Raw genomic sequence first — 25,444 nt, forward strand, 5'->3', positions numbered from 1 at the left:
GCGGACATGAGAAGACTGCTGACAGGGGAGCCCCTTCCCCTGCCTCCTCTCAGGGACCTGCTACGTCAAGGTCCCATCCTCCACGAGGATCCGGCTCAATTCTCTCTTACGGTCTGGCCATTGAGAGGGCTAGACTGAAGAAAAGAGGTTACTCGGAGCCGGTGATAGATACAATCCTCCGAGCTCGCAAGTTTTCCACATCCCTCACCTACATAAGGATCTGGAGAGTATTTGAAGCCTGGTGCGACACTCATGGCACCAATCCACATGCGACCACAATCCCTATTGTTCTGGATTTCCTGCAGGATGGGCTTCAGAAGGGTCTCTCCCTAAGCTCCATCAAGGTTCAGGTGGCTGCGCTGTCTTGCTATGGTCCCAGGAGGGATGGCAAGACCATTGCCACGCACCCAGATGTCTCCCGCTTCCTGAAAGGAGTCAAGCACATTCTTCCGCCACTGAAGTGGCCAGTGCCCCTGTGGAACCTCAACATAGTTTTGGATTTCCTCGCGGGATCCACCTTCAGACCCCTCCGGGGCCTGTCTCTCCGTTCTCTAACTTTGAAGATGGTGTTTTTGCTGGCTGTGTGTTCAGCACGCCGCATCTCGGAGCTACAAGCGCTGTCCTGCCGTGATCCCTTTCTCAGAATCACTCCTGAGGCTATCCATCTTCGCACGGTTCCCTCCTTCTTACCTAAAGTCGTCTCACGATTTCACCTCGACCAAACCATATCCTTGCCAACCACGGCGGGTTTGAAGAAATCAGAAGAAGGGCATTTGCTACGCCATCTCGACATCGGCAGATTGCTGCCTAGATACCTGGAAATGGCAGAAGCAGTACGAAAGACAGACCATCTGTTCGTCCTTCACAGCGGGAAGAAGCAAGGGGAAGCAGCCTCTCGGTCCACCATCACCCGCTGGATCAAAGAAGTTATCAGAGCGGCCTACGTAGAGGCTGGGAAGTCACCACCTCTGCAGGTCAAGGCTCATTCCACCAGAGCGCAGGCGGCCTCTTGGGCAGAATCTAGGATGCTGTCGCCCGTGGAGATATGTAAGGCAGCAACATGGTCCTCCCTCCATACCTTTTCCAGATTTTACCGTCTGGATGTCCAGGCCAGGGAGGACACAGCATTTGCAAGGGCAGTCCTACGCGGTCCTCAGGCAGCCTCCCGCCCAGTTCGGGAGTAGCTTTTGTACATCCCACTTGTTCTGAGTCCATCTGCTACACGCTAGGAAATGTTGAGATTACTTACCTGATAATCTCCTTTTCCTTAGTGTATGCAGATGGACTCACCATCCCGCCCGGCTGCCAGTATACATGGGTTTCACCAATTCAAGGTAAGGCATGTCATTTCTTACACGAGAGCGTCCACTCTACCAGGTGTCGACGCCTTCCGGTTGGGAACGCTGGCGGTCTCCAGCTACTATCAATCGGTCAGGGGAATCCTGTTTCACTAATTCATTGATCGGTCAGTACACATATATCCATAACAGCTTTTGCAAGGAAGATTACTGAGTTGCTTCACTTCCTGTAGGGGTATATGTACCCGTGCTGACGTCAGATCCGTCTCCAACTGTTAGCACGAGCACACTATACCCACTTGTTCTGAGTCCATCTGCATACACTAAGGAAAAGGAGATTATCAGGTAAGTAATCTCAACATTTGTTTCTTGCAATGTATTGTCACTAAACTTCAACATTTGTCAAATTAGTTTATCTTATTGGAAAGCAGGCAAACGGCTTATTTTTTAATTTGTAGTTGCCTATTAGTTGAACAACTACAACCAAATCAGCAGAAATTTAGTAATCCTGGACTTCTTTAATGGGGTTCTTCCCAGACAAATGGTAATAGTATCATTGAGGGAAGGGGCAGTACTGGATCTGGTATTTTATAAATGGAGAAAGTATTTCTAATGTCAGGGTGGGTATGGCTATTTGACATTCAGCGATCATCAGACAGTATGGTTTTATATAATTGCCAAGGAGTAACGAAGTCTCACAGAAGTCTGTCTTGGATTACAGAAATATCAATAGGGAATTTACTGTTGTGCTGGAGGTGGACCCTTAGCCTGGTGCAGGATTGGTACGGCCCTCTGGTCGGACCTAGAGAGCGCCTGCCACCAGGAGGCGGAGCACACAAGGAGACAGAGGCTAGCTGGAGCTTCACCAATAGCAGTCCAGCGCTTCCGCAGGTTGAGCCCTTGGGTATCCGGACCTCCTGGACTTAGGTGGGCCTCAGAGAGTCTCTCGGAGAGGTAGTGGAGAGGTGTGCCCACCACGAGCAAAAGTGCGCAGCTGGTGAAGGGTGAAGAAGCTAGACTCATGCAAGGATCACCGGAGACCTCAGGAAGGCAACAGGGAATGAAGGTCCTCCGGGCGAGATAGGCAGCGCCTAGTGGTCTAGTCTGTGGTAGACTGTGGGTAACGTCCGAGCAGGCTGGTATGGTGGTCACGGGAGGAGTGAGCAGAGTATCTGAGTGAAGCGCAAGGGTCAAAGACAGGGTATCTGTCCTAGAATGGTCAACCAAAGCAAGGGTCAGTTCCGAGATCAGTCCGAGGATAGTCAAGGCAAGCAAAGGTCAATTCCAGCCAGTGGTCAAACGTGGTCAGGCAAGCAAATGTCAGTACCGTGAATCAGTCCGAGAAGGTACTATCAGAGAAGATTGTGGAGCAGGAATAGAACAGACACTGGGACACAGAGAGGACCACAGGAATGCAGGAGTACTAGAACAAGGCAGGAACACTGGAACAGAGACTGGATCAAGGAAGCAGGAATACACTCAGGAACGAAGGACGGCAACTAGCTACACCGGAGGTGTCGACCCGATTGCCAAGGCAAGGTTCTGGGGACAGGGCCTTGCCCTTAAGTAGGAGCCCTATATGATGTCATTGGGCGGCGTCCGAGACAAGCTTCCTGCCCTTGGCCCTTTAAATGTCCTGACGGCTGCGTGTGCGCCTGGGTGCGGGGACAAGGAGGTCGAAGACGCGGAGCCCCTACTGGAGCTCCGCTGAGAGGCCTATGGCGTGGAGGAAGCTGGAGATGCCCGAGGAGAGTGTCGGGGACGTTGGGAGCCTGCAGCCGCGGCAAGGGAAGAGGAGCCGGAGCTTGTGGAGGGAAGCGTGAGGTGAGCAGGCCTGGGACGCGCAACATTTACCACACAGGCTAAATTTAAAACAAGCGCGCGTGTGCCCACACACTCAACTATCGGTGTGCAAGCAAAGAGATATTGGAATTTTAAATAATGCACATGTATGATTTAAAATATGCCTACCCCGCATAAGTATGCTCCTAATTTTAAGAGGTTACTCTAGCATAGCACTTCTCAACCGGTGTGTCGCGACACACCAGTGTGTCACCAAGCAACGGCAGGTGTGTCGCGTGCTCCCGGTCTCTCCCGCTGCTCTTCCTTCCCTGCTGCCGTTGCCGCTGGGCTATCAGCACGTTCAAGCCCAGCGGGAACGGCAGCGGTGCTAGAAGAAGCTGTGGCACCTTTGACTGGCCCTTTTCTTCTTCCCGCGGCTGCCCCCCCCCCCCATGACCCAGAACAGGAAGTGATACACAGTGCGGTGCGCGGGAAGGAGAAAGAGCCGTGCCGCGTGGAAAAGTAGTAGCGGCGGTAGCAGCATCGGCTCCGAGCAATCGAAGCAGCCGGTAATCGTGAAAGCAGACAGCAGCATGAGCCTCCCGCGGCCGATGGGATTCTTCTTTCTTGGCCTGCGGGGGCTGGAGGAGGAGGCTGCTGCAGCTACCATTTGTGCTTGGGGGGGGAGGAAGTGAGTGAGAGAAAGAGAGAAAAGCAGCCAACCAGCTGTGTAAGTGAGAGAATGTGTGTGTGATTGAGAGCCTGTGTGTAAGTGAGAGAATGTATTTGATTGAGAGCATATGTGTGATTGAGAGAAACTGGTCAGAGAGCTGATGTGTGTGTATATATGAGAGACAATGAAAGTGACTGCTCAGGGAGATGACTGATGTGTATATGAGAGTGAGACATTAGTCAGGGAGGTGACTGATGTGTGTGTGTGCGTGTGAGAGAGAGAAAAAGCATGGAAGTGAGAAATCTGGGTATGTGAGAAAGCATGGTAGTAAGAAACCTGGTGTTGTTGGGGTGTGTGTGAAAGAAAGCATGGGAGTGAGAAGCCTGATTATATGAGAGAGAGCATGGGAGTGGGAAGCCTGTGTGTGTGTGCATGCATGAGAGACAGAGACTGGTTGGTAAGGTGACGGTGTGTGTGAGAGAAAGAGACTGGTGTGTGTGAATGTGAGAGAAAGAATGTGATTCAGGGAATGAAAAGCCTGTGCACATGGAAGAGCGAGCGTGGAAATGAGAGAGAGACTATTGTGTGTGTGTAACAGAAAGAAAGTGATTATGGGAATGAGAAGCCTGTGCATGTGAAGAGAGTGAGCATGGGAGTGAGAAACCTGTGTGTGTGAGACACAGCATGGGAGGGAGAAGCCTGTATATGTAAGACAGAACATGGAAGTGGGAAGCCTGTGTGTGTGTGTGTGTGTGTATGTGTGTGTGTGTGTGTGTGCGCGTATGAGAGAGATCAGGTGACTGGTGTGTGTTTGTGTGTGTGTGTGTGTGTGAGAGAGAGAGAAAGAAAGTGATCATGGGAATGAGAAGCCCTGTGCATGTGAAGAGTGACCTTGGGAGTGAGAAACCGGGGTGTGTGTGAGACACAGCATGGGAGTGAGAAGCCTGTATATCTGAAACTAGCCGTTAAGCCCGTAACAACAGGCTACATTTAAACATTTTTTTTCGGTCCATTTCCTTCCCTCTCCCCCTCTAGTCTCCCCCCTCCCCTCACCTCACTCTCTCCTCCCTCTCACCTTCCTCCCTCTCACCTTCCCCCCTCCCCCCAGCTCACTCTCTCCTCCCTCCTCACTCTCTCCTCCCTCCCCCTCCCCTCAGCTCACTCTCCCCTCTCCTCCCTCACCCTCTCCTCACCCTCTCCTCACCCTCTCCTCCCTCCCCTCCCCTCAGCTCACTCTCGCCCTCCCCCTCCCCCTCTCCTCCCTCCCTCCCCCACTCCCCTCCCCTCTCCTCATTCTCTCCTCCTCCTCCCCCCTCCCCTCAGCTTACTCTCCCCTCCCCCCTCCCCTCACTCTCCTCCCTCCCCTCACTTATTCCCCCTCTCTCAATCCCCTCCCCTTTCAGCTCATCCACAACCTGCAGACGGGGGGTGTCTCTCCCTCCCTTGCGTGTGTCGCCGCTGCCGCTCCTGCTCATCGCTGCCGCTGCCGCCGCTCCTAAAGACCCAGCGCCATTTTTTTTTCGGGCACGCTCCGCTCTGACCGATGTGCTCGCCCGCGCATGTGCGGTAGAGCTGCTCTCTACTGCGCATTTGCGGGCCGTCGGTCAGAGCCCATTTATAAGGTAGATAGAGCATGGGAGTGGGAAGCCTGTGTGTGTGTATGTATGCATGAGAGAGATCATGTGACTGGTGTATGTGTGTGTGAGAGAGAAAGAATGTGATTATGGGAATGAGAAGCCTGTGCATGTGAAGAGTGAGCATGGGAGTGAGAAGCCTGTATATCTGAAAGAGAACATGGGAGTGGGAAGCCTATGTGTGTGTGTGCATGAGAGAGATCAGATGACTGGTGTGTGTTTGTGTGTGTGTGTGTGTGAGAGAAAGAAAGTGATTATGGGAATGAGAAGCCTGTGCATGTGGAGAGAACAAGCATGGGAGTGAGAGACTGGTGAGTGTGTGTGAGGCAGAGAAAGTGATTATGAGAGTGAGAAGCCCATTTTTGTAAGAGGAACACGGGAGTGGGAAGCCTGTGTGTGTGTATGGCATGAGAGAAACTGTTCAGGAAGGTGACTGGTGTGTGTGTGTGTGTCAAAGACTGTTTGGGAGATGATAGGTGTGTGAGAGACAGAAACTGGTCATGGGGGCATGACTGGTATGATGTGTGTGTGAGAGACATGGGCCCTAAGGAAGAGGACCATGAGTATAGAGCTTAGCCACTACTGCTGCTTCTGGTGTATGCTACGGCCTGCATGGAAGAGAAGTAGGAGAGCTGCTGGAGGGGGAAGAAAAGGTGGCTTTTTAAGTTTATTTTTCTTGATAGACTGCCATTTTAATTATTTAATATTATGTGATGTGCCTGCTTTTTTTAAATTATTTTATTGGTGTTTGGAGAATTTTTAATAGTTTTTATGAGTTTTTAATTGTTGGATGTTAATCTGTTCATAGCTGTTTTGAAACATTTATTCTGCTTATTAGTATAGTTTTACAATTATTTCTGTGTGTGGATCTATAGCTGCTTGCTAGTTCTGTTTTCCTAATAAGAGGTGTATTGGTTTTTAGGGCCTGATTTAATATTTGTGGTGTTGCCTTTTCATAGATAGGGTTGCTCCTGTTTGAGTGTATTCCATAATACAGGTGTAATTGTGTGCGGATTAGTTTATGTGCATTACTACAGATCCTGGGAGTATGTTAGGTCGATTCTGTGTCTGTTACCGAGATGAGATATTTTACTAGCATGTAAGCGTGTGTATCAGTCTTATTTGTTGTGTTTTCTCAAGAGGACATGCATTGGTGGTAAACTGCTGTCTTTTCATAAGTAGGGCTATTGAGCCTGGAAGTAGAAGGAGTTTGAGTTGCTGTTACTGAGATGACACCAGAACCAGAATATCTTTTTTGTAGGGTGAGTTGTATGGGGAATGTCATAATTCTGCTTTACATCCATTATTGTGGGTCGTGGGGATTCCCGTGGATGCAAACTGTACTTTTACATCTAGCCCCGTGACGATCATGGGTCAGTGTGTCATGCATGTTAGAACCATCTGTCAGGTGTGTTCCGACAGAAAAAAGGTTGAGAACCACTGCTCTAGCAAACCTTCTTGGCGTATCTTCCATATGACTGTGCTGGTTCCTCATGAGAGGCTTCTAGGAAAAGTAAAAAGTCATGGAATAGGTGGCAATGTCCTTTCGTGGATTGCAAACTGGCTAAAAGACAGGAAACAGAGAGTAGGATTAAATGGACAATTTTCTCAGTGGAAGGGAGTGGGCAGTGGAGTGCCTCAGGGATCTGTATTGGGACCCTTACTTTTCAATATATTTTTAAATGATCTGGAAAGAAATACCACGAGTGAGATAATCAGATTTGCAGATGATACAAAATTGTTCAGAGTAGTTAAATTACAAGCAGATTGTGATAAATTGCAGGAAGACCTTGTGAGACTGGAAAATTGGGCATCAAAATGGCAGATGAAATTTAATGTGGATAAGTGAAATTTAATGTGGATAAGTGCATATAGGGAAAAATAACCCATGGTATAGTTACACAATGTTAGGTTCCATATTAGGTGCTCCAACCCAAGAAAGAGATCTAGGCGTCATAGTGGATAACACATTGAAATCATTGGTTCAGTGTGCTGCGGCAGTCAAAAAAGCAAACAGAATGTTGGGAATTATTAGAAAGGGAATGGTGAATAAAACGGAAAATGTCATAATGCCTCTGTATCGTTCCATGGTGAGACCGCACCTTGAATACTGTGTACAATTCTGGTTGCCGCATCTCAAAAAAGATATAATTGAGATGGAGAAGGTACAGAGAAGAGCGACCAAAATAATAAAGGGGATGGAACAGCTCCCCTATGAGGAAAGACTAAAGAGGTTAGGACTTTTCAGCTTGGAGAAGAGATGGCTGAGGGGGGATATGATAGAGGTGTTTAAAATCATGAGAGGTCTAGAATGGGTAGATGTGGATCGGTTATTTACTCTTTCGGAGAATAGACTAGGGGGCACTCCATGAAGTTAGCATGTGGCACATTTAAAACTAATCGGAGAAAGTTCTTTTTTACTCAATGCACAATTAAACTCTGGAATTTGTTGCCAGAGGATGTGGCTAGTGCAGTTAGTATAGCTGTGTTTAAAAAAGGATTGGATAAGTTCTTAGTGGAGAAGTCCATTACCTGCTATTAATTAAGTTGACTTAGAAAATAGCCACTGCTATTACTAGCAACGGTAACATGGAATAGACTTAGTTTTTGGGTACTTGCCAGGTTCTTATGGCCTGGATTGGCCACTGTTGGAAACAGGATGCTGGGCTTGATGGACCCTTGGTCTGACCCAGTATGGCATGTTCTTATGTTCTTATCCTCTAGCTGTGGAGAGATGTTTAGTGTTTGGATTGTGAGCCTTTCAACCTCAATGCAGTGAGATTCAAGGATGCGTGAAGCGAATGGAGAAGTGAACCTTCCTGTTGGGTGTAGAGGGTGGAGTCATTCCCTAGAGGAATTGGTTTGCAGATTGATAGTTGAATTAGGTAACTGTTCTACGGTTGGTGTGCCCATGCTGGTGCAATGAGCATTAGATCCGCTTTGTCATTGATGCATCTCTGTACTGTGCGAGAGATCAGAGGAATCGTAGGGAATGCATAAAGGAGTCCCTGAGAGCAATCTAGGAGGAATGCGTCCTGTAGCAATCTGTGTACACTGGGGTATACTGAGCAAAAATGTTTGTCCTTCTTGTTGCGTTCTGTTGCAAAAAGGTCGATCTGGGGAAGATCCCAAATTGAAAAAATCCAATTTGCTACTTGTTGGTCTAGTTCCCATTCGTATGGGTGAAAAATCCTGCTCAACTTGTCCGCTTTGGAATTGTTGATTCCTGGCCGGTATATCGATTGTAGGGAGATTCTCTTGCTGTGGGCCCATTCTATAATATCTATTGTTTCTTTGCAATGGTTCAATGAACCGGACCCTCTTTGCTTGTTTATGCAAAACATCGCTACTTGGTTGTCTGTATGAATCATGACGACATGGTAGATTGTGTTCGAAAGCTCGAAGGGCTTTCTTGATGGTCCGCAGTTCCAGGAGGTTGATTTGATAAGTGCGTTCTGGACGGACTATAATACCTGAGTTTGTAGGTTGGTAAGATGAACTCCCCATCCTGTGGGCAAGGCATCTGTAGTAAGAACCATTTGATGTCGAGGAGGCCTTAGTGGTGAGCCTTCTGTCAGTGCTGGTGGGGTTATCCACCAGTGTAGTTCTATTTTCATATTGGTTGATAATGTCACTAGGGTGGATAACGGCCTTCAGAACTGATACCATTGGTTTTTAGGCCCCATTGTAAGCAGTGGATGTGGAGCCTCGAGTGTGGAACCATGTAGGTGCATGCTGCCATATGACCCAGTATGGTCAAGACTTGGCGGGCTGAAGTTGTAAGATTTAATAGATGTTGGGCTAGCGTAATAAGAGAGAGCGCTCGAGGATGTGGTAAGAAAGCATTGTCTTGAATGGTGTTTAGAAGCCCCGATGAAAGCCAAAGTCTGGGCAGGTTGAAGATATTATGGGGTAGATTTTAAAAGAAGCGCGATCAGCCTACTTTTGCTTGCGCATCAGACTCAAGCAAAAGTACGCTGGATTTTAGTAGATACGCGCGGAGCCGCGCGTATCCACTAAAATCCTGGATCGGCGCGCGCAAGGCTATCGATTTTGTATAGCCTGCGCGCGCCGAGCCGCGCTGCCTCCCCCCGTTCCCTCCAAGGCCGCTCCGAAATCGGAGCGGCCTCGGAGGGAACTTTCCTTTGCCCTCCCCTCACCTTACCCTCCCTTCCCCTACCTAACCCACCCCCCCGGCCCTGTCTACACCCCCCCCTTACCTTTGTCGGGGGATTTACGCCTCCCGGAGGGAGACGTAAATCCCCGCGCGCCAGCTGGCCTGCTGCGCGCCGGGCCGCGACCTGGGGGCGGGTACGGAGGGCGCGGCCACGCCCCCGGGCCGTAGCCACGCCCCCGTACCCGCCCCCAAAACGCTGCCGACACGCCCCCGGAACGCCGCGACGACCGGGCCCGCCCCCGACACGCCCCCGACACGCCCCCCTCCGAGAACCCCGGGACTTACGCGAGTCCCGGGGCTCTGCGCGCGCCGGGAGGCCTATGTAAAATAGGCTTCCCGGCACGCAGGGCCCTGCTCGCCTAAATCCGCCCGGTTTTGGGCGGATTTAGGCGAGCAGGGCTCTGAAAATCTACCCCTATTTGTTGTAGTTTACGAGGAGACCCAGATTGTCCAGGCAGTTGATTGTGCGAACTAAATTGTCTCTGAGGAGAACAGGATTGGGGGCCACTAACAGCCAATTGTCGAGATAAGGAAATACCTGAACCCCCTGTCGACGGAGGTGTGCCACCACTACCGCTAGACACTTTGTGAAAACCCTGGGGGTGGAAGAGAGGCCGAACGGGAGAACTTTGTATTGAAAATGTCTCTTTTCTACTTGAAAACAGAGATAATTCCAAGATTTGGGATGCATTGGTATGTGGGCATACGCATCCTTTAAATCTTGGGATCACATCCAGTCCCCGGGTTGTAGGAAGGGAAGAATGGATTTGAGGGAAGTCATTTTGAATTTCTCTTTCCGTATGTGCTTGTTGAGGGAGAGTAGGTCCAGAATTGGTCGAAGCCCTCCATATTTTTTGGGAATGAGGAAGTATTGTGAATAGAATCCTTTCTGATATTGGGATGGAGGCAACTCCCGTATACAGTGTTGTTGAAGTAGTTGGTTTACTTCTTGGAGAAGAATTCCTCGATGAATGCCTTGATGTTTGGTGATAACTGGATGTGGGAGAGATGGAGGGGATGCGAAGTTGAGAGAGTAACCGTCTCTTATTATTGTGAGGACCCACGAATCTGATGTTATGGTGCTCCATTGTGAAAGAAAGTGGGACAGCTATCCTCCTACTGTCTGGGTGGGTAGTGGTGGCCGAATTAGTTCAAAAAACTTAGTTGGTTTTTAGGGGGTGGAGGGTCTGTAGACTGGCATAGTTGACGAGAAGCTCATGGGCGCTGATGTGGAGCTGGCTGTTGGTAAGGTTTTTGGCGATTTGTTTGATTCTGCTGGGACCTATAGGTAGTATAAGGCCGATATGGACGTCTTTGGTAAGATTTTTTATATGATCCAAAATGACGTTTAGAAGATGACATGTCATGTTGTGTCAACGAAAGCACCGCCACTTTCTGTTCCTTTAATTTTGACACAGTTTATCCCAGGACAAGCAGGATGCTAGTCCTCACATATGGGTGACGTCAGTGAACGGAGCCCAGGCGGGAAAACTTTCTGTCAAAGTTTCTAGAAACTTTTGACTGGCCCAGTGAGGCCACTGAGCATGCCTAGCATGCTATGATATTCTCTGCCACAGGTGTCTCTCTTCAGTCTTCGTTTTTTCCGCGCTGCAGCTAGCATCGCGGATCCGGATCCGTTGAGTATTCTCAACCTTTTCTTGACTATTTAGTCTAAAAGTGATATTCTCTCTCACAAAAATTCTCTCGGGGTCTCTCCTTACCGGCCGGTAAGTAACCCAGTCTTAGATTTTCTTTTTCGGAGAGTAGAAAAATTACCTCAGTCGAATCGACGGCCGTCATTCGAATAAAGATGTCAACAGGATTTAAAAAATGTCCTGTTTGTTCCAGAAAATTGTCACTAACAGACCCACACACTGAATGTGTGATGTGTCTGGGTGACAAACATGATGTACAGAATTGTCCGCAATGTGCGGAAATGACGCCGAAATCGAGGAAAACCAGGCTCGAAAAAATGGAACATTTATTCAGCCTGCAACTTATACCTTCCCCGTCGCAGTCATCGAGGTCATCTCCGGCTGGAGCGACTAAGCGAGTAATACTTAAAAAACCTCGCCCGGGACCGTCGGGGGATCATTCTTCACCTTCCTCGTCTTCGACGTCGACGAAGTCGTCTGAAAAATCAAAGTGAAAACATCGACACAGACATAGAAGCCCCTCGTTGTCCGACTCTGCTTCCCAGGAGCCCTCGACAGCGAAGCGGCCTAGATTTCAGGAAACATCGGAGTCTTCCACGCCTCGGCCTACCTCGACTCCATTGCCGGCACCAGATCTAACGCAAGGTACGTCACAAGAACTGGTACTTCAGCCTATGCCACCGCCCTCAACCGCTCTGCTTCCAACGGTTGTGAGGCCGGAATTGTCCGATTTAATCCGACAAGTGATCTCACAGGCTTTGAAGGAACAACTTACAATGCCGACTTCATTGTCGATGCCGATGATTTCCACATCGATGCCGGCAAATTTGCCGATGCCGGTGGGCACACCGATGCCGGGGTCATTCTTGACTCCGACGGTACATAGAGACTCGACGTCGACACCAAAGATCATTACGTCATCGACGTCGATATACGCTCAAATTCCGGCTATTTCATCTATACCGTTACCTTCGATGTTGCTACCATCGACGGAATCGACACCGAGAGCACTACCATCGACAACTACTTCGAGGACACCTATTCTTCCCTCGACAATACCTGAGCAAGAGGATAGTGACTCTCAAAAATTGGCTCTTTTTCAAAGACTTTTGAAAAAATATCAAAAAGTTGTCGAAAAAATTCCTCAGAAATTTAGTGAGGTCAATCCTCCCACAATTTCTATCGATGACCCTTTACCTGGACCATCAGGTATTTTTACAAGGAAAGTCCCAAGAACTCCCTGTCAAGAACCAGATGAAGAAGATTCTTGGGATGATCAAGGGACGAATACTTCTTCTGAGGAGTTCATGTCCGAACCCTCACCTCCTGAAGTAAGGAAAAGATCCCCACCTGAGGACTTATCCTTTTCAAGTTTTGTCCAAGAGATGGCTGATACAATACCATTTAAGCTATCATCAGAAGAGGATTCGAGACAACACACCTTAGAGGTGTTACAGTTTGTGGACCCACCAAAGCAAGTTTTGGCTATTCCCATCCACGAAGTCTTGTTGGACCTACAACAACGAGTGTGGGAACACCCATGCACGGTTCCAGCAGTGAATAAACGTGTAGACACTACTTACCTAGTGCAGCAGGCACCAGGCTTTCAAAAGACACAGTTACCACATCAATCTGTGGTAGTGGAATCTGCCCAGAAAAAATCAAAAAGGGTACGTCCACATTCCTCAGCTCCCCCAGGAAAGGATCATCGCTTTCTGGACTCTTTGGGCAGAAAAGTGTACCAAAGTGCACTTTTATCTTCTAGAATCTCTGCCTATCAACTGTATATGACACAGTATCAAAGGGATCTCTGGAAGCAAATGGAGCAATTCACAAATTCTCTCCCGGAACAATTCCAAGAATCTGCACAATCCATCATTACCAAAGGCCTAGAGGCTGGGAAACATGAGGTAAGGGCTGCTTATGACAATTTTGACACAGCCTCAAGAACAGCAGCAGCTGGCATTACAGCAAGAAGATGGGCCTGGTTGAAGGCATCAGATCTCAGGCCTGAAGTGCAAGACAAGCTGGTAGATCTACCATGCTGAGGAGATAATTTGTTCGGGGAAAAAGTACAGGATGCTGTCCAACAACTTAAGGATCATACAGAGACCTTAAGACAGCTATCACAACTACCTCAAGAACCAGCAACTCAGGCACCTAGACGCTTTCCACGTAGGGAACCCAGACGTCCATATTACAGACCAAGAAGGTACTATAATCAGCCTACCAGACCCAACCTTCTAGGCCTACCCAGCGCTCTCAGGCCAGGCAACCAAGAACAGCCCGTACCCAGCCTCTTCCACAGACTGGTCCAGCTACGGGTTTTTGAACACAAATCCAGAGATCAGACCCACCCTCCTAAACCCCAAACAACACCTACCAGTGGGAGGAAGGATTTCCTATTTCCACACAAATTGGGGAAACATAACAACAGACCAATGGGTACTTTCCATTGTAGCTCACGGTTACAAACTAAATTTTCTCTCAATTCCTCCAGAATTCCCACCAACTTCCTACCCACAACAAAATTCACAAATAATTCAATTACAAATAGAATTATCCACGCTCCTGACAGCCAGGGCCATTCAACCAGTGCCCAGGTCTCAGCAGGGCAGAGGATTCTACTCCAGATATTTCCTCATTCCAAAGAAAACTGGAGGCCTACGTCCCATCCTAGACCTCAGAAATCTCAACAAATTTCTAAAGAAAGAAAAGTTCAGGATGGTCTCCCTAGGCACAATGCTTCCACTTCTTCAAGCAGGAGATTGGCTCTGTTCTCTGGATCTTCAAGATGTTTACGCCCATATTCCAATATACCCTCCTCATCGCAAGTATCTACGCTTCAAGGTGGGCCTTCAACATTTCCAATACAAAGTATTCCCATTCGGCCTAGCTTCTGCTCCCAGAGTGTTCACCAAATGTCTGGCAGTAGTAACAGCACACCTACACAAAGAAGGGGTACATGTTTTCCCATATCTGGACGACTGGCTCTTCAGAAGCCAAACTCAACAAGGAGCAATACAGTCTCTCAACAAAACTATTGTTCTATTGCACTCCATGGGATTTCTCATCAATTATCCAAAATCACATCTAACTCCAAACCATCTCCTACAATTCATAGGAGCAGATTTGAACACCAACCTCTCAAAGGCATTTCTACCAGAAGATCGAGCAAACACACTGTCTCTACTGGCAAACTCGATTCACTCCAAGAAACAAGCAACAGCTCATCAGTTTCTAACATTACTAGGCCACATGGCATCCACAGTTCATGTCACTCCTATGGCAAGACTGGCCATGAGGGTAACTCAATAGACTTTAAGATCACAATGGATCCAAGCCATTCAACCACTTTATTCTCCAATTCAAGTAACCCACCAACTACGTTCTTCTCTACTGTGGTGGGTGAACAAGGACAATTTGTGCAAGGGCCTACCCTTCCAACAACCAGTTCCACAAATAACTCTGACTACAGATGCATCCACCTTGGGTTGGGGAGCTCACATAGGAAATCTCCAAACACAAGGAACATGGACAAAGCTCGAAGCAACATTTCAAATCAATTTCTTGGAACTTCGAGCTATACGTTATGCTCTGCATGCCTTCAAGGACTGCCTTACAAACAAGACTGTGCTGATCCAAACAGAGAACACAGTAGCCATGTAGTACATCAACAAACAGGGAGGGACAGGCTCGTACCTCCTTTGTCAAGAGGCAGCTCAGATATGGGGTTGGGCCTTGAACAACTCCATGTTTCTCAAGGCCACTTACCTAGCGGGCATTCACAATGTAATGGCGGACAGACTCAGTCGTCAATTTCAACCACATGAATGGTCCCTGGATCCCACAGTAGTGACCAGGATTTTTCAACGTTGGGGACAACCAACAGTAGACCTCTTTGCATCACACCTGAATCACAAAGTGGACCACTACTGTTACCAATACAATCTGAACAACAAGCCATCCAAGGACGCATTTGCTCGCCCTTGGACCTCAGGCCTGTTATATGCGTATCCTCCGATACCACTCATAACCAGAACTCTAGTGAAGCTACAACAGAACAAGGGGACCATGATTCTCATAGCCCCATATTGGCCTCGACAGGTATGGTTTCCCACACTGCTGGACCTCTCAGTCAGGGATCCAATTCGCCTGGGAGTAGCTCCCACTCTCATAACTCAGGATCAGGGTTGGTTGCGACATCCCAACCTCCAATCCCTATCCCTGACAGCTTGGATGTTGAAAGCTTAATCTTACAACCACTCAATCTTTCATCCAATATATCCCAAATTCTGATAGCTTCACGTAAACCTTCCACAAGGAAGAACTACGCTTCCAAATGGAAGAGATACACTTTGTGGTGCAAACAAAAAGACATTAATCCTTTCACTTGCTCTACAAAGTCTTTATTAGACTACTTGTACCATCTTTCAGAATCCGGTCTACAGACTTCATCTGTAAGAGTACATTTAAGTGCTATCTCAGCTTACCATAACAGGGTAGGAGATGCACCTATCTCTACACAACCTCTTATCAGCAGGTTTATGAGAGGTTTAATTCACCTAAAACCACCAATTAGACACCCAGTCACACAATGGGATCTAAATTTGGTTCTAACTAGACTCATGCGTTCTCCCTTTGAACCCTTTGATTCCACTGACCTGAAATTTCTTACATGGAAAACTATCTTCCTCATAGCTATTACATCAGCTAGAAGAGTTAGTGAGTTACAAGCACTTGTCACATATGAACCCTACACTAAGTTCTTACATGACAGAGTGGTTCTCCGTACTCATCCTAAATTCCTTCCTAAGGTAGTTACGGAATTCCACTTAAACCAATCTATAGTTTTACCCACATTTTTTCCAAGGCCTCACTCTCACCAAGGAGAGAGGGCCTTACACACCTTGGACTGCAAGCGTACTCTGTCTTTCTACTTAAACCGCACTGCAGTTCACAGGAAATCCAATCAGCTTTTTGTTTCTTATGACCCAAACAAGCCAGGTAAAGCAGTGGGTAAACATACTCTATCCAACTGGTTAGCAGATTGCATACAGTTTTGCTATGAGAAAGCAGGCCTTCCTCTCCAAGGGCGAGTAAAGGCACATACAGTAAGGGCAATGTCAACTTCCGTAGCACATTACCGTTCAGTGCCAATACTTGACATATGTAAAGCAGCAACATGGAGTTCACTTCACACTTTTGCAGCTCATTACTGTTTGGACAAGCAAGGAAGACAAGATTCAGCTTACGGACAATCTATCTTAAAGAACTTGTTTCCAGCTTAAACCCAACTCCTTCTACATCCAATGTTATGCGATCCTCGGCTGACTCATTTCAACAACAATATTTCACTACCAAATGACTCAGCCTCTAGCTTGCTAATCACCCATATGTGAGGACTAGCATCCTGCTTGTCCTGGGATAAAGCAAAATTGCTTACCTTGTAATAGGTGTTATCCCAGGACAGCAGGATGTAGTCCTCACGGAACCCACCCGCCACCCCGCGGAGTTGGGCCTTCTATTTTTATTATTCTTTTTTGCTAATGCTTTTACTACATACTAGACTGAAGAGAGACACCTGTGGCAGAGAATATCATAGCATGCTGGGCATGCTCAGTGGCCTCACTGGGCCAGTCAAAAGTTTCTAGAAACTTTGACAGAAAGTTTTCCCTCCTGGGCTCCGTTCACTGACGTCACCCATATGTGTGGACTACATCCTGCTGTCCTGGAATAACACCTATTACAAGGTAAGCAATTTTGCTTTCTGTGAGTTTATCACCGAACAGGTTTTCTGGTCAACATGGAAGATTGGAAGCTTATCGTGTACGTCATCTCTTATGGCGCTCGCTCGTAACCATGCCTGTCGTCTGACTGCTATGGCGTTAGCTGTGGTTTTAGTCGAGGTTTCAAATCCCTTATGAATGGAAGACACAAGGTGCCTTAGTCCTTCCTCCATATCATGAAATTCAGTTGGAGGTATGTTCTCTCCTGAACCTTTTTGTAAAAGAGGTTCTCACAGGACAAGCAGGATGGTAGTCCTCACATATGGGTGACATCACAGGATGGAGCCCAATCACGGAAAACCTCTGTCAAAGTTTCCAGAACTTTGACTGGCCCCTACTGGGCATGCCCAGCATGACACTAACCCTGCAGCCAGCAGGGGTCCCCCTTCAGTCTTCTTTTTTCCGCACAGCAGTAGCCTCGTGGTTAAGGAGCTCTGCAGAGATTCCTGACAGGAATTTTCCTCAAGGAATTACTAAAAGTTAATTTGCCCCACAGTGGTCCCTCCTCTAACTTTTTCAAGCCGTGGTACTCCGGTAAGGTTTTACCCGTTTTTCCGTCGATTACCGTCGAGTTTGGCCCTCACGGCCTACTGGCCGTCGACCGTATCGCGGCTCAATTTTTTTCCATGGCGTCGGGGTTCCGTCAGTGCCCGGACTGTAATCGCACCAAGTCCATCACAGACTTCCATAAAGTCTGTGTAATGTGTCTTGGACGAGAGCACGATGTCTTGACCTGCACCAAATGTGCCCTTATGACACCTAAAGGTCGCAAGGCCAGAATGGAGAAGATGGAACTTCTCTTCCGTGCTCAAATCCCGACTCCGTCCATTGCATCGACATTGTCAGAACTGGCACCGTCACCTTCGTGCCAGCACCGACCTCCTGTTCAATAGGGACTGGTTGGTGTTGCTGTTGAACTGATGTAAAATATTGTGAGAAGATAGTAGTAATCTGTGTTAGAGCTGAAGTTGGAGTTGTTAGTTTTGGATCCGGTCTTTGGCCCAATGGCAATAGGGCTGCCTTGAGGATGTCTGTGTCTGGTCACCTAGGACGTCCGATGTCTTTCAGTGGATAGGAAAGTTTGGGATTTAGTGGATCCTGCAGTAGTTATCTGCTGCGGTGATGAGAGAATGCAGAGAGTCTGGAAAAAACCGTGGTTGATGGAGAAAAGGTTACTGATAGTCATGGTGGGGATAGATTATCTTCTGAGTCTACCACTAGTAGTGGGGATGGACTTCTAGGTCTTTTATGACCAGGTGGATGTTTTTTGTACTTTTTTGCGGATTGCATCGGTAGCTCCGGTGACTTCGGCTTTGGTACATTGCCATAAGTGTGTCGATGCGTCGGCGCATCGACATTCTTCAGATGCGTCGATGCTCTTCCAATACGTCGGTGCTCCCCTGATGCGTCGGTGCATCAGTGTTTTTCTGATGTGTCGGAGCATCAATGCGTCGGCTTATCTTTTATGCGTCGGTGCGCCATAGATGCTTCAACGCCATGATCCTTCGACACTTTCGACACAGGCTGCATCCGCAGCACATCTCCCACGCCCTGCATCGACGGGACTTTAGATTTCTTTTTCCCTTTTGGACCTGGAGGGTCCGCAGAGGTGGCCCTTCGATGGGCTTGGGTTTTAGGGATCGTCTTCGGTCCCAGAGATGACCTGGCCTAAGCTTCAGAGGGGGCATTCGAGCACGATGCCTCCTCTCTGAGCTGGGTGATCCCTGAGGCTCTTTGGCGCTGCGCCTGTGGGGACATGCGTCCACAGTCCCTGTTATTCGCTTGGTCGTGTTTTGGACCAAGGCAAAGATAACAGAATTGATGCCTGTCAGTTACAGACATTATTTTCCCACATTCACAAAACTTAAACCCTGGATGAGGCATGTTAAGTTAAGTATTCTGTGTGGTAATTCTGTTAAACTTTTAAACAACTCTTATTTAATTTTTCTCCTCACAACGATTTTTTCTTCACAGAGAGAAGAGCTCCGCGTACATTTAGTCGCATGGAAAAAAACGGACTGAGGAGCCTCGAGGAGGCACAGGGACAGGCAAGAGGGAACACCTCACCAAAAGACTTTGGGTGATCTTGGAGAGCTCCGCCACCTAGTGGCACAGAGGACGTACCAGACAGCATGGCTAATTCAGCTGCTTATGTATGGGAAAATATTTCTTCTTGGAGAGGGTAGTGGATGCCTGGAATTCTCTTCTGGAGGAGGTGGTGAAAACGAAAACAGTGAAAAAATTCAAAATTGCAGGGGATAAATACTCTGGATCCGTAAAGGCTAAAGGATGGAAATGAAGAAAAGAGTGAATAGAATAACTTAATAGTGCGGCGGTTACTGCCCTTAAGGATTGAATATAAAACCCCTGCATGCGTAAATCCCAGGATTTATGCGCTTGGCCGGGCCTTCTGTGCGCCTGGCGAATTTTCAAACTGGCCCGGCTATGTGCGTAAACCCCGGTACGCGAATAAGTGCCAGGCCCAGAAAAGGGGGCAGGCTGGGGGAGGGTGTGTTCAGGGCGGGGCGGGATGGCGGCCGGCTAGGACAGCGGCCATTAGCTGCTGTCCCAGGGAAGTGCGCACCGGCAGCCGGTCGGCACATGTAAATTATTTCTGCTCCAGAGGAGCACCAAGTAATAAAATTAAAAAAATTCCAGCCAGGTAGGTTAGGTTTAGGGGGTGGGAAGTAGAGGAGAAGGGGAAGGAAGGTTAGGCAAGGGGTTAAGGAAGTTCCCTCCCAGTCCACTCCTTAATTGAAGTGGACTGGGAGGGAACTGGGGAAGCCCGGATTGTGTCACTGTGTGGAGTTTGTAAATGTCCCCTACCTTTGTGTGCACCGTATGCACATGCGCGTATGGATTATAAAATCCAGTGCGTATGTGCGCGTAGTCACTCGATTTCAAAACATGCACGTGTCCATGAGTGTGTGCTGGAAAGCGCGCACGCGCACATGTATTAAAATCTACCCTTTAACCAATAATACTGATACTTTGATGCAACTCCAACATTGCTCTGTGCTTCAACTGCAAGGCATAATGGGGAATTGGATTCAACAGCGATCAACAAGTGCCATGACTTTTATGGTCTGGGAAACTGATAAACCTTGGGATAACAGGAAATTGGATTCAAACAGCAAACAACAAGGACCCTATGTTTTATAATCTGGGAAACTGATAAGCATGGGGTAAGCTACATGGCCCAGCAGATACTACCATAAGTTTACTGGGCAGACTGGATAGACCATTTGGCCCTTTTCTGCCATCATTTCTATGGTTCTATGACTACCATCCTGCTTGTCCTCGGAGAAAGCAGAGTTGCTTACATGTAACAGGTGTTCTCTGAGGATAGCAGGATGTTAATCTTGACGAAACCCACCTGCCACCCGTGGAGTTTGGTTTCTATCGTAATTCTCTGTTATGAGACTGAAGAGGGACCTCACATGGATGCGTGGAATAGGGCATCCTGGGTATGCTCAGTGTGCCTAGTCAAAGTTCTAGAAACTTTGACATAAATTTTCCGTATTGGGCTCCATCTGATGATGTCATCTATGTGTGAGGTCTACTATCCATGTTCGAGGACTAATATTCTGCTATCCTTGGAGAACACCTGTTATAGGTAAAGAACTCTGCTTAACATGTGAAATGGCCCTTCATTAGAGACAGTGAAATCACTGTACATTCTACATTATGAAATTTAGAGCTATATTTGAACACCTGTTCCCTTTGATTTGAAAAGACATTTTTGTAGTGTAAAATGTAGATCTGTGTATGAAGTTATAAAAAAAATTGTGTTGGTATATTTTTGTTTTCCAAAAAGAAGGCAGGAATATATATTATAACCTGAAGTCCTGTTCGGTAAACATTTCTAGTATCATCTATTGTGCACTTGCTCTGGCTGTAAGCTATAATGCTTGCCATTAGCTGAGCTCTTGATATAGTTGCATGCTAAAAAGTTAATACTTTGAAATAGGTATTAACGTTTAGGCCTTAGTGAGGATATATATATATGCCTGTTAAAGCCTCATTTGCATCTGATATGCTTTCATTTAGATGTTAACACTTGTTACACTTGTTAATTTTTGGTCTGTGGATGCCAGTGTTTTCAAGGACCAGTTTAGCATGCACTCTGGGGCTTTAGTGCATGTTACACTATTTTGTGAACCATCTAACCTTTATTTTATTGGCTCCTTCCTGTAAACCCAAATCCCTTATCTGGGTATTAGTTTAGGCAGGGGCAACAAGACAATTGTGGGGTTGGCCAAATGATCCTTATATGTTGACATCTACTGTTTTAGTTTGGATGGGTGTATTTTCCTTTAAAAAGTAAGCGTGCTTCATGATGTTCAGGCCCCTGGCACTGGAATTCCATCGTAACCAATCAGCTGTTCGTATAACATGCTTTCCACTCTTTAAGGAGAGAAGCAGTCCTATAGAAATATCAGGTTTGCTAGAATCAAAAGAGCAATATTACTAGAGTAACTATTGCTTTTAATCCACTCCAGATAAAAGATAATGTTCTGTTATAGTTCAGTGTAAGCATTATCTGTTATGTGGCATGGACTTAGAACCATTAGTTACTCTAGTTAACATATGCTTTTGATTCTAGCAAACCTGATATTTTAATAGACAAGCTCTCAGTTTCTAATCTAGTTGATTTTATCTTGCATTTTTGTGCCTTGAGCAGGTTAAACCTGGAGGAGTAAGTTAAAACCCATGCTGTTGGGCAATGGAAATGGTAGCCAAGCTTAGGTTTGCCTCGTCTGGCAAAATTTTCAAGGGTGTGACATGGAATTAGGTCTACATGTTCACCAAGAACTATTGTTTACGTGCTGGCTTTCACTGGGATTGTAGATTGAATTTACTGGTTTTTTCCTAAGGATAATGCCTACCTCTTATGTCCTTGAGGCCCGTTTATCTTATTTCATTTTTTTTTTGTCCAGGTTTGCCTTCTATTCTTTTTTTCTAATAAGATTCATAAAACAAACACAAAATAGATATTGTTCTATTGTCAATTTGTTTTCTGTTTTGTAAATCTTCTAGTGCTTGTTTCACATTAGACATTTTTCAGCTAGAAAATCACATCAGTGTAACTGTATTAGTGATACTTATCTTTGGAGAAAGGATAATTACCTGTAATTGCTCTTCTCTAAAGATATCGTAATAGTCACATAAGCCCACGACCTTCCCTTCTGGGATTTGTCAGTGTTTCTAAGGATGGTTGGTCCCATTAGCTGTAATGCTGCTTAGTGGCATATCAACTTCAGGAAATTTCTAGAAGCAAGGAGAAGGACCTTTTTCAGCCAGGCACATGAGAAGTCACATGACCCATTAGTGTGACAATTAAGTTTCTATCTTCGAAGAACAGCAATTACAGGTAAGTAATTAGCCTTGCTCATTTGTACAAACATCTCATTATTGAGGGATGATTACGATCTTTTACAAGCATGGAAGACTCTTTGTAGACTATAATAGACTTTTGTGTTTTCATAAAATGTCTTATGGATTCTGTTATTAGGAGAGCACCATCTTTCCAACATATATTTGACTAGTTACCCAGATATGATTGCAAAATCATTTTAGCTTAAAAATATGACAAGCAGCATCATAATTTTGTACAAAATATTCAGTGTTATATACTGATGACATTATTTGTTTAAATGCAGAAAAATAAAATATCATATCAGCTTTGAATTGGTTTTGCTCTTATAATAGGGTAGGAACAGTACATTTTTGAATAGTAAAACAAAATGGATAACAAAAACAATAGTGGCTGATTTTTGTCTTTTATAAAGAAATATTTCTTTAGAATGTATAAATGTTATAGCGCTTCTTGGCAAGAGGATATATAGATGATTTGTTTTCTTTTTGTATGCTGTGCCATGTTTTGCTATCTCTTTGAAGCTTTTTCTTTTAAAATAAAGTTGTCATAACTATCTGCAGATGTAATTCGCTGTCACTTGCCATATGTTCTTTGATTAATCCTGCAGGGGCTGTCAGCCTTATTTAATTTAATTTCATATGCTTTTAAAATGACATTCATTATCAGGAAATGAAAAATTGACATGATTAACCTTAAATTATGACTAATAAACTGTCAATATATTTTCTTGTTTCTAGAGAAAAACATAAGGCTGAAGCAAAGGATAGAAAAGTATTAGAAATTCTTCAAGTCAAAGATGACAAACTTCGAGAACTTGAAGAGGTTTGTATATGGAGGTGAACCTTTAATTACACATAGTTTTTCACGTAGATAAGCAGCTGAATTAGCCATGCTGTATTGGTACATCCTCCGTGCCACTAGGTGGCGGAGCTCTTCAAGTCTAGTAAAGTCTTTTAGCTAGGTGCTCCCTCCCTCCTGTATCCTGACAGGATCTCCTCAGTCTAATTTTTTCCGCGCAGCATAGTGCGCGAAGCTCTCTACTTCTCCTCACTATACTTAAAACAAACAATATTTCTATATAAACAAGCTCTTAATAGAGAAAGAAGAAGATAAACAAAACCAAGAAAGAAAGAAACCTTCCTCAAAAGCTGCCCTCATGAGATTTTTCAACATCTCGGGGCACCCCCTCCCCCCTTCCCAGCCGACTTGCTGCCTTTAACTTCGTCTCCCCAGGCTGGCAAGCGTTATTGCTTGGGCTCCCTGCTATCACAATTAAGCCTCTACAGATGTTACAGAATTCAGCGGCCAGGATTTTAACCAACTCTAAAAAAAAGGGACCACATCTCTCCTATTCTCTACAAACTTCACTGGCTCCCTATTAAATTTAGAATACTCTACAAAGTGCTGACCATCATGCACAAAACTGTACACAATCTTGCACCAATCAATCTAACTTACCAAGTTCGCTCTAATAATCCCTCTAGACCATTAAGAAGAGCCTATCAAGGCACTCTCATTGTCCCTCAAGCTAGAACATCACTAAAGAACAGAGCCTTCTCTATGGCGGGTCCCACTCATTGGAACAATCTCCCACCGGATCTCAGACAGGACCCTTGCCCAATATCTTTCAAGAAAAAATTAAAAACTTGGTTATTTAACCTTGCATTTCCTGAATCAGCTTTTTAGCTTAGCACATGCTTTCTATTCTCCAAGATGTTTAAATTCTATCTCATATCTCAATTTTCGCTAGCCCTTGGTCCCTTTTAAAAGACCTTCAGACAACTTTCAGTCTTTTACTCCTTTAATCCCTCCATAACTAGAAATATGTTTATGTGTCATGCATGAGTATATGTGTATATATTTTTATTTTATATATGTATATGTATATATATATATGTATGTTCGTTTATGTATGTATATATATATATATGTATATATATATATATATATACATATATACATATATACATATATACATACATATATATATATATATATATGTAATGCAAACTGTTTTCATGGGTCAGTTAAATTTATAAATAAGTTGACCAGTTTATTATACTGTATGTTCTTGGTTCCATGTATCGCCTTACATGCAGTTTTTTGTTCCATGTAAACCGGTTTGATTTGTATCTAATGCAAGAAGATTGGTATATAAAAACTATAAATAAATAAATAAGTAGAGATTGGGGGAGGGGTGCTTTACAGCCGTCGTTTATTTACTGGCTGCTGAAAGAAAGAGCAACAAATCAACGTCGGTGCGCTGGGGCATCCTTGTTTCTACCACGGTGCCAAAGCGCTGACTGCTTAACTTCAGCTGATGGACGTTACTTCGGATGGACTTCAGATTCGGCGCGAATCATTAACACATGCACCGGAGAGCAGGTGCATCGATGCGTGCGCCGAAGCATATCTTTGATAATCTACGGGCTCTAATGCCCCAACTCCAACCAGCTCGGCAGATGCCATTTTACCTCTTCAAGACCATTCCCTTCAGGAAGGAGGAAGATGCTTCCTAAGGTCCATTTCCTAAGCCTTTGAATACTCTTCTAAAACTTCAGCAAATGCCTTGACAACCAGACGTCTTACATGGTTACGTTCTGCAGCCATAACAGACGATGTTCCCGACATATGTACAAATTTACCTTGTCGTCCGGGCACTTTATTCAGATATCAGTTCACTGATACGTTCACAAGGCTTAAGGAACATCAAACAGCAGTCCTTTTTATTCACATCTCCTGTTAAATCTTACTCTATGCTTATGGCCAGGGACACAAGAACACTTATACTCAGTAAAAAGTATAATGTATTTTTATTAGTCAATATTAGTGTTCTCGGGAGATGCTGGGTACTGGGTGCCCTTAGTCTTTCAAACTGACCAGCATCTCCCTGGATACAGGAAGTGATCCTTCTTTTATAGATAACATTCAAATACAGGGTAGAAGGTTCTAGAGACTTGCATGACTGCCCAAAGGATCATTTACATAAGTTGTGATGTCAACTGCATGATTAAATCATCGCTAACTATCCCTGATTGGCTTCCCAGGATGTGTAG

General features: G+C 45.8%; 1 protein-coding gene across 3 annotated transcripts in view; it reads left to right on the plus strand.

Annotated features, from left to right (window-relative positions):
* Nucleotides 1-25,444, plus strand: part of CNTLN (centlein) — a 1,032,335-nt gene that overhangs the window by 251,577 nt on the left and 755,314 nt on the right. For all 3 annotated transcript variants that reach the window (XM_029608687.1, XM_029608696.1, XM_029608677.1), the window contains exon 4: nucleotides 23,126-23,210. In XM_029608687.1, coding sequence (XP_029464547.1) covers nucleotides 23,126-23,210 — 85 coding nt within the window. The remainder of the gene's footprint in view (nucleotides 1-23,125; nucleotides 23,211-25,444) is intronic.

The sequence above is a fragment of the Rhinatrema bivittatum genome, chromosome 1, assembly GCF_901001135.1.
Source record: "Rhinatrema bivittatum chromosome 1, aRhiBiv1.1, whole genome shotgun sequence".
Classification (NCBI taxonomy): Eukaryota; Metazoa; Chordata; class Amphibia; order Gymnophiona; family Rhinatrematidae; genus Rhinatrema; species Rhinatrema bivittatum.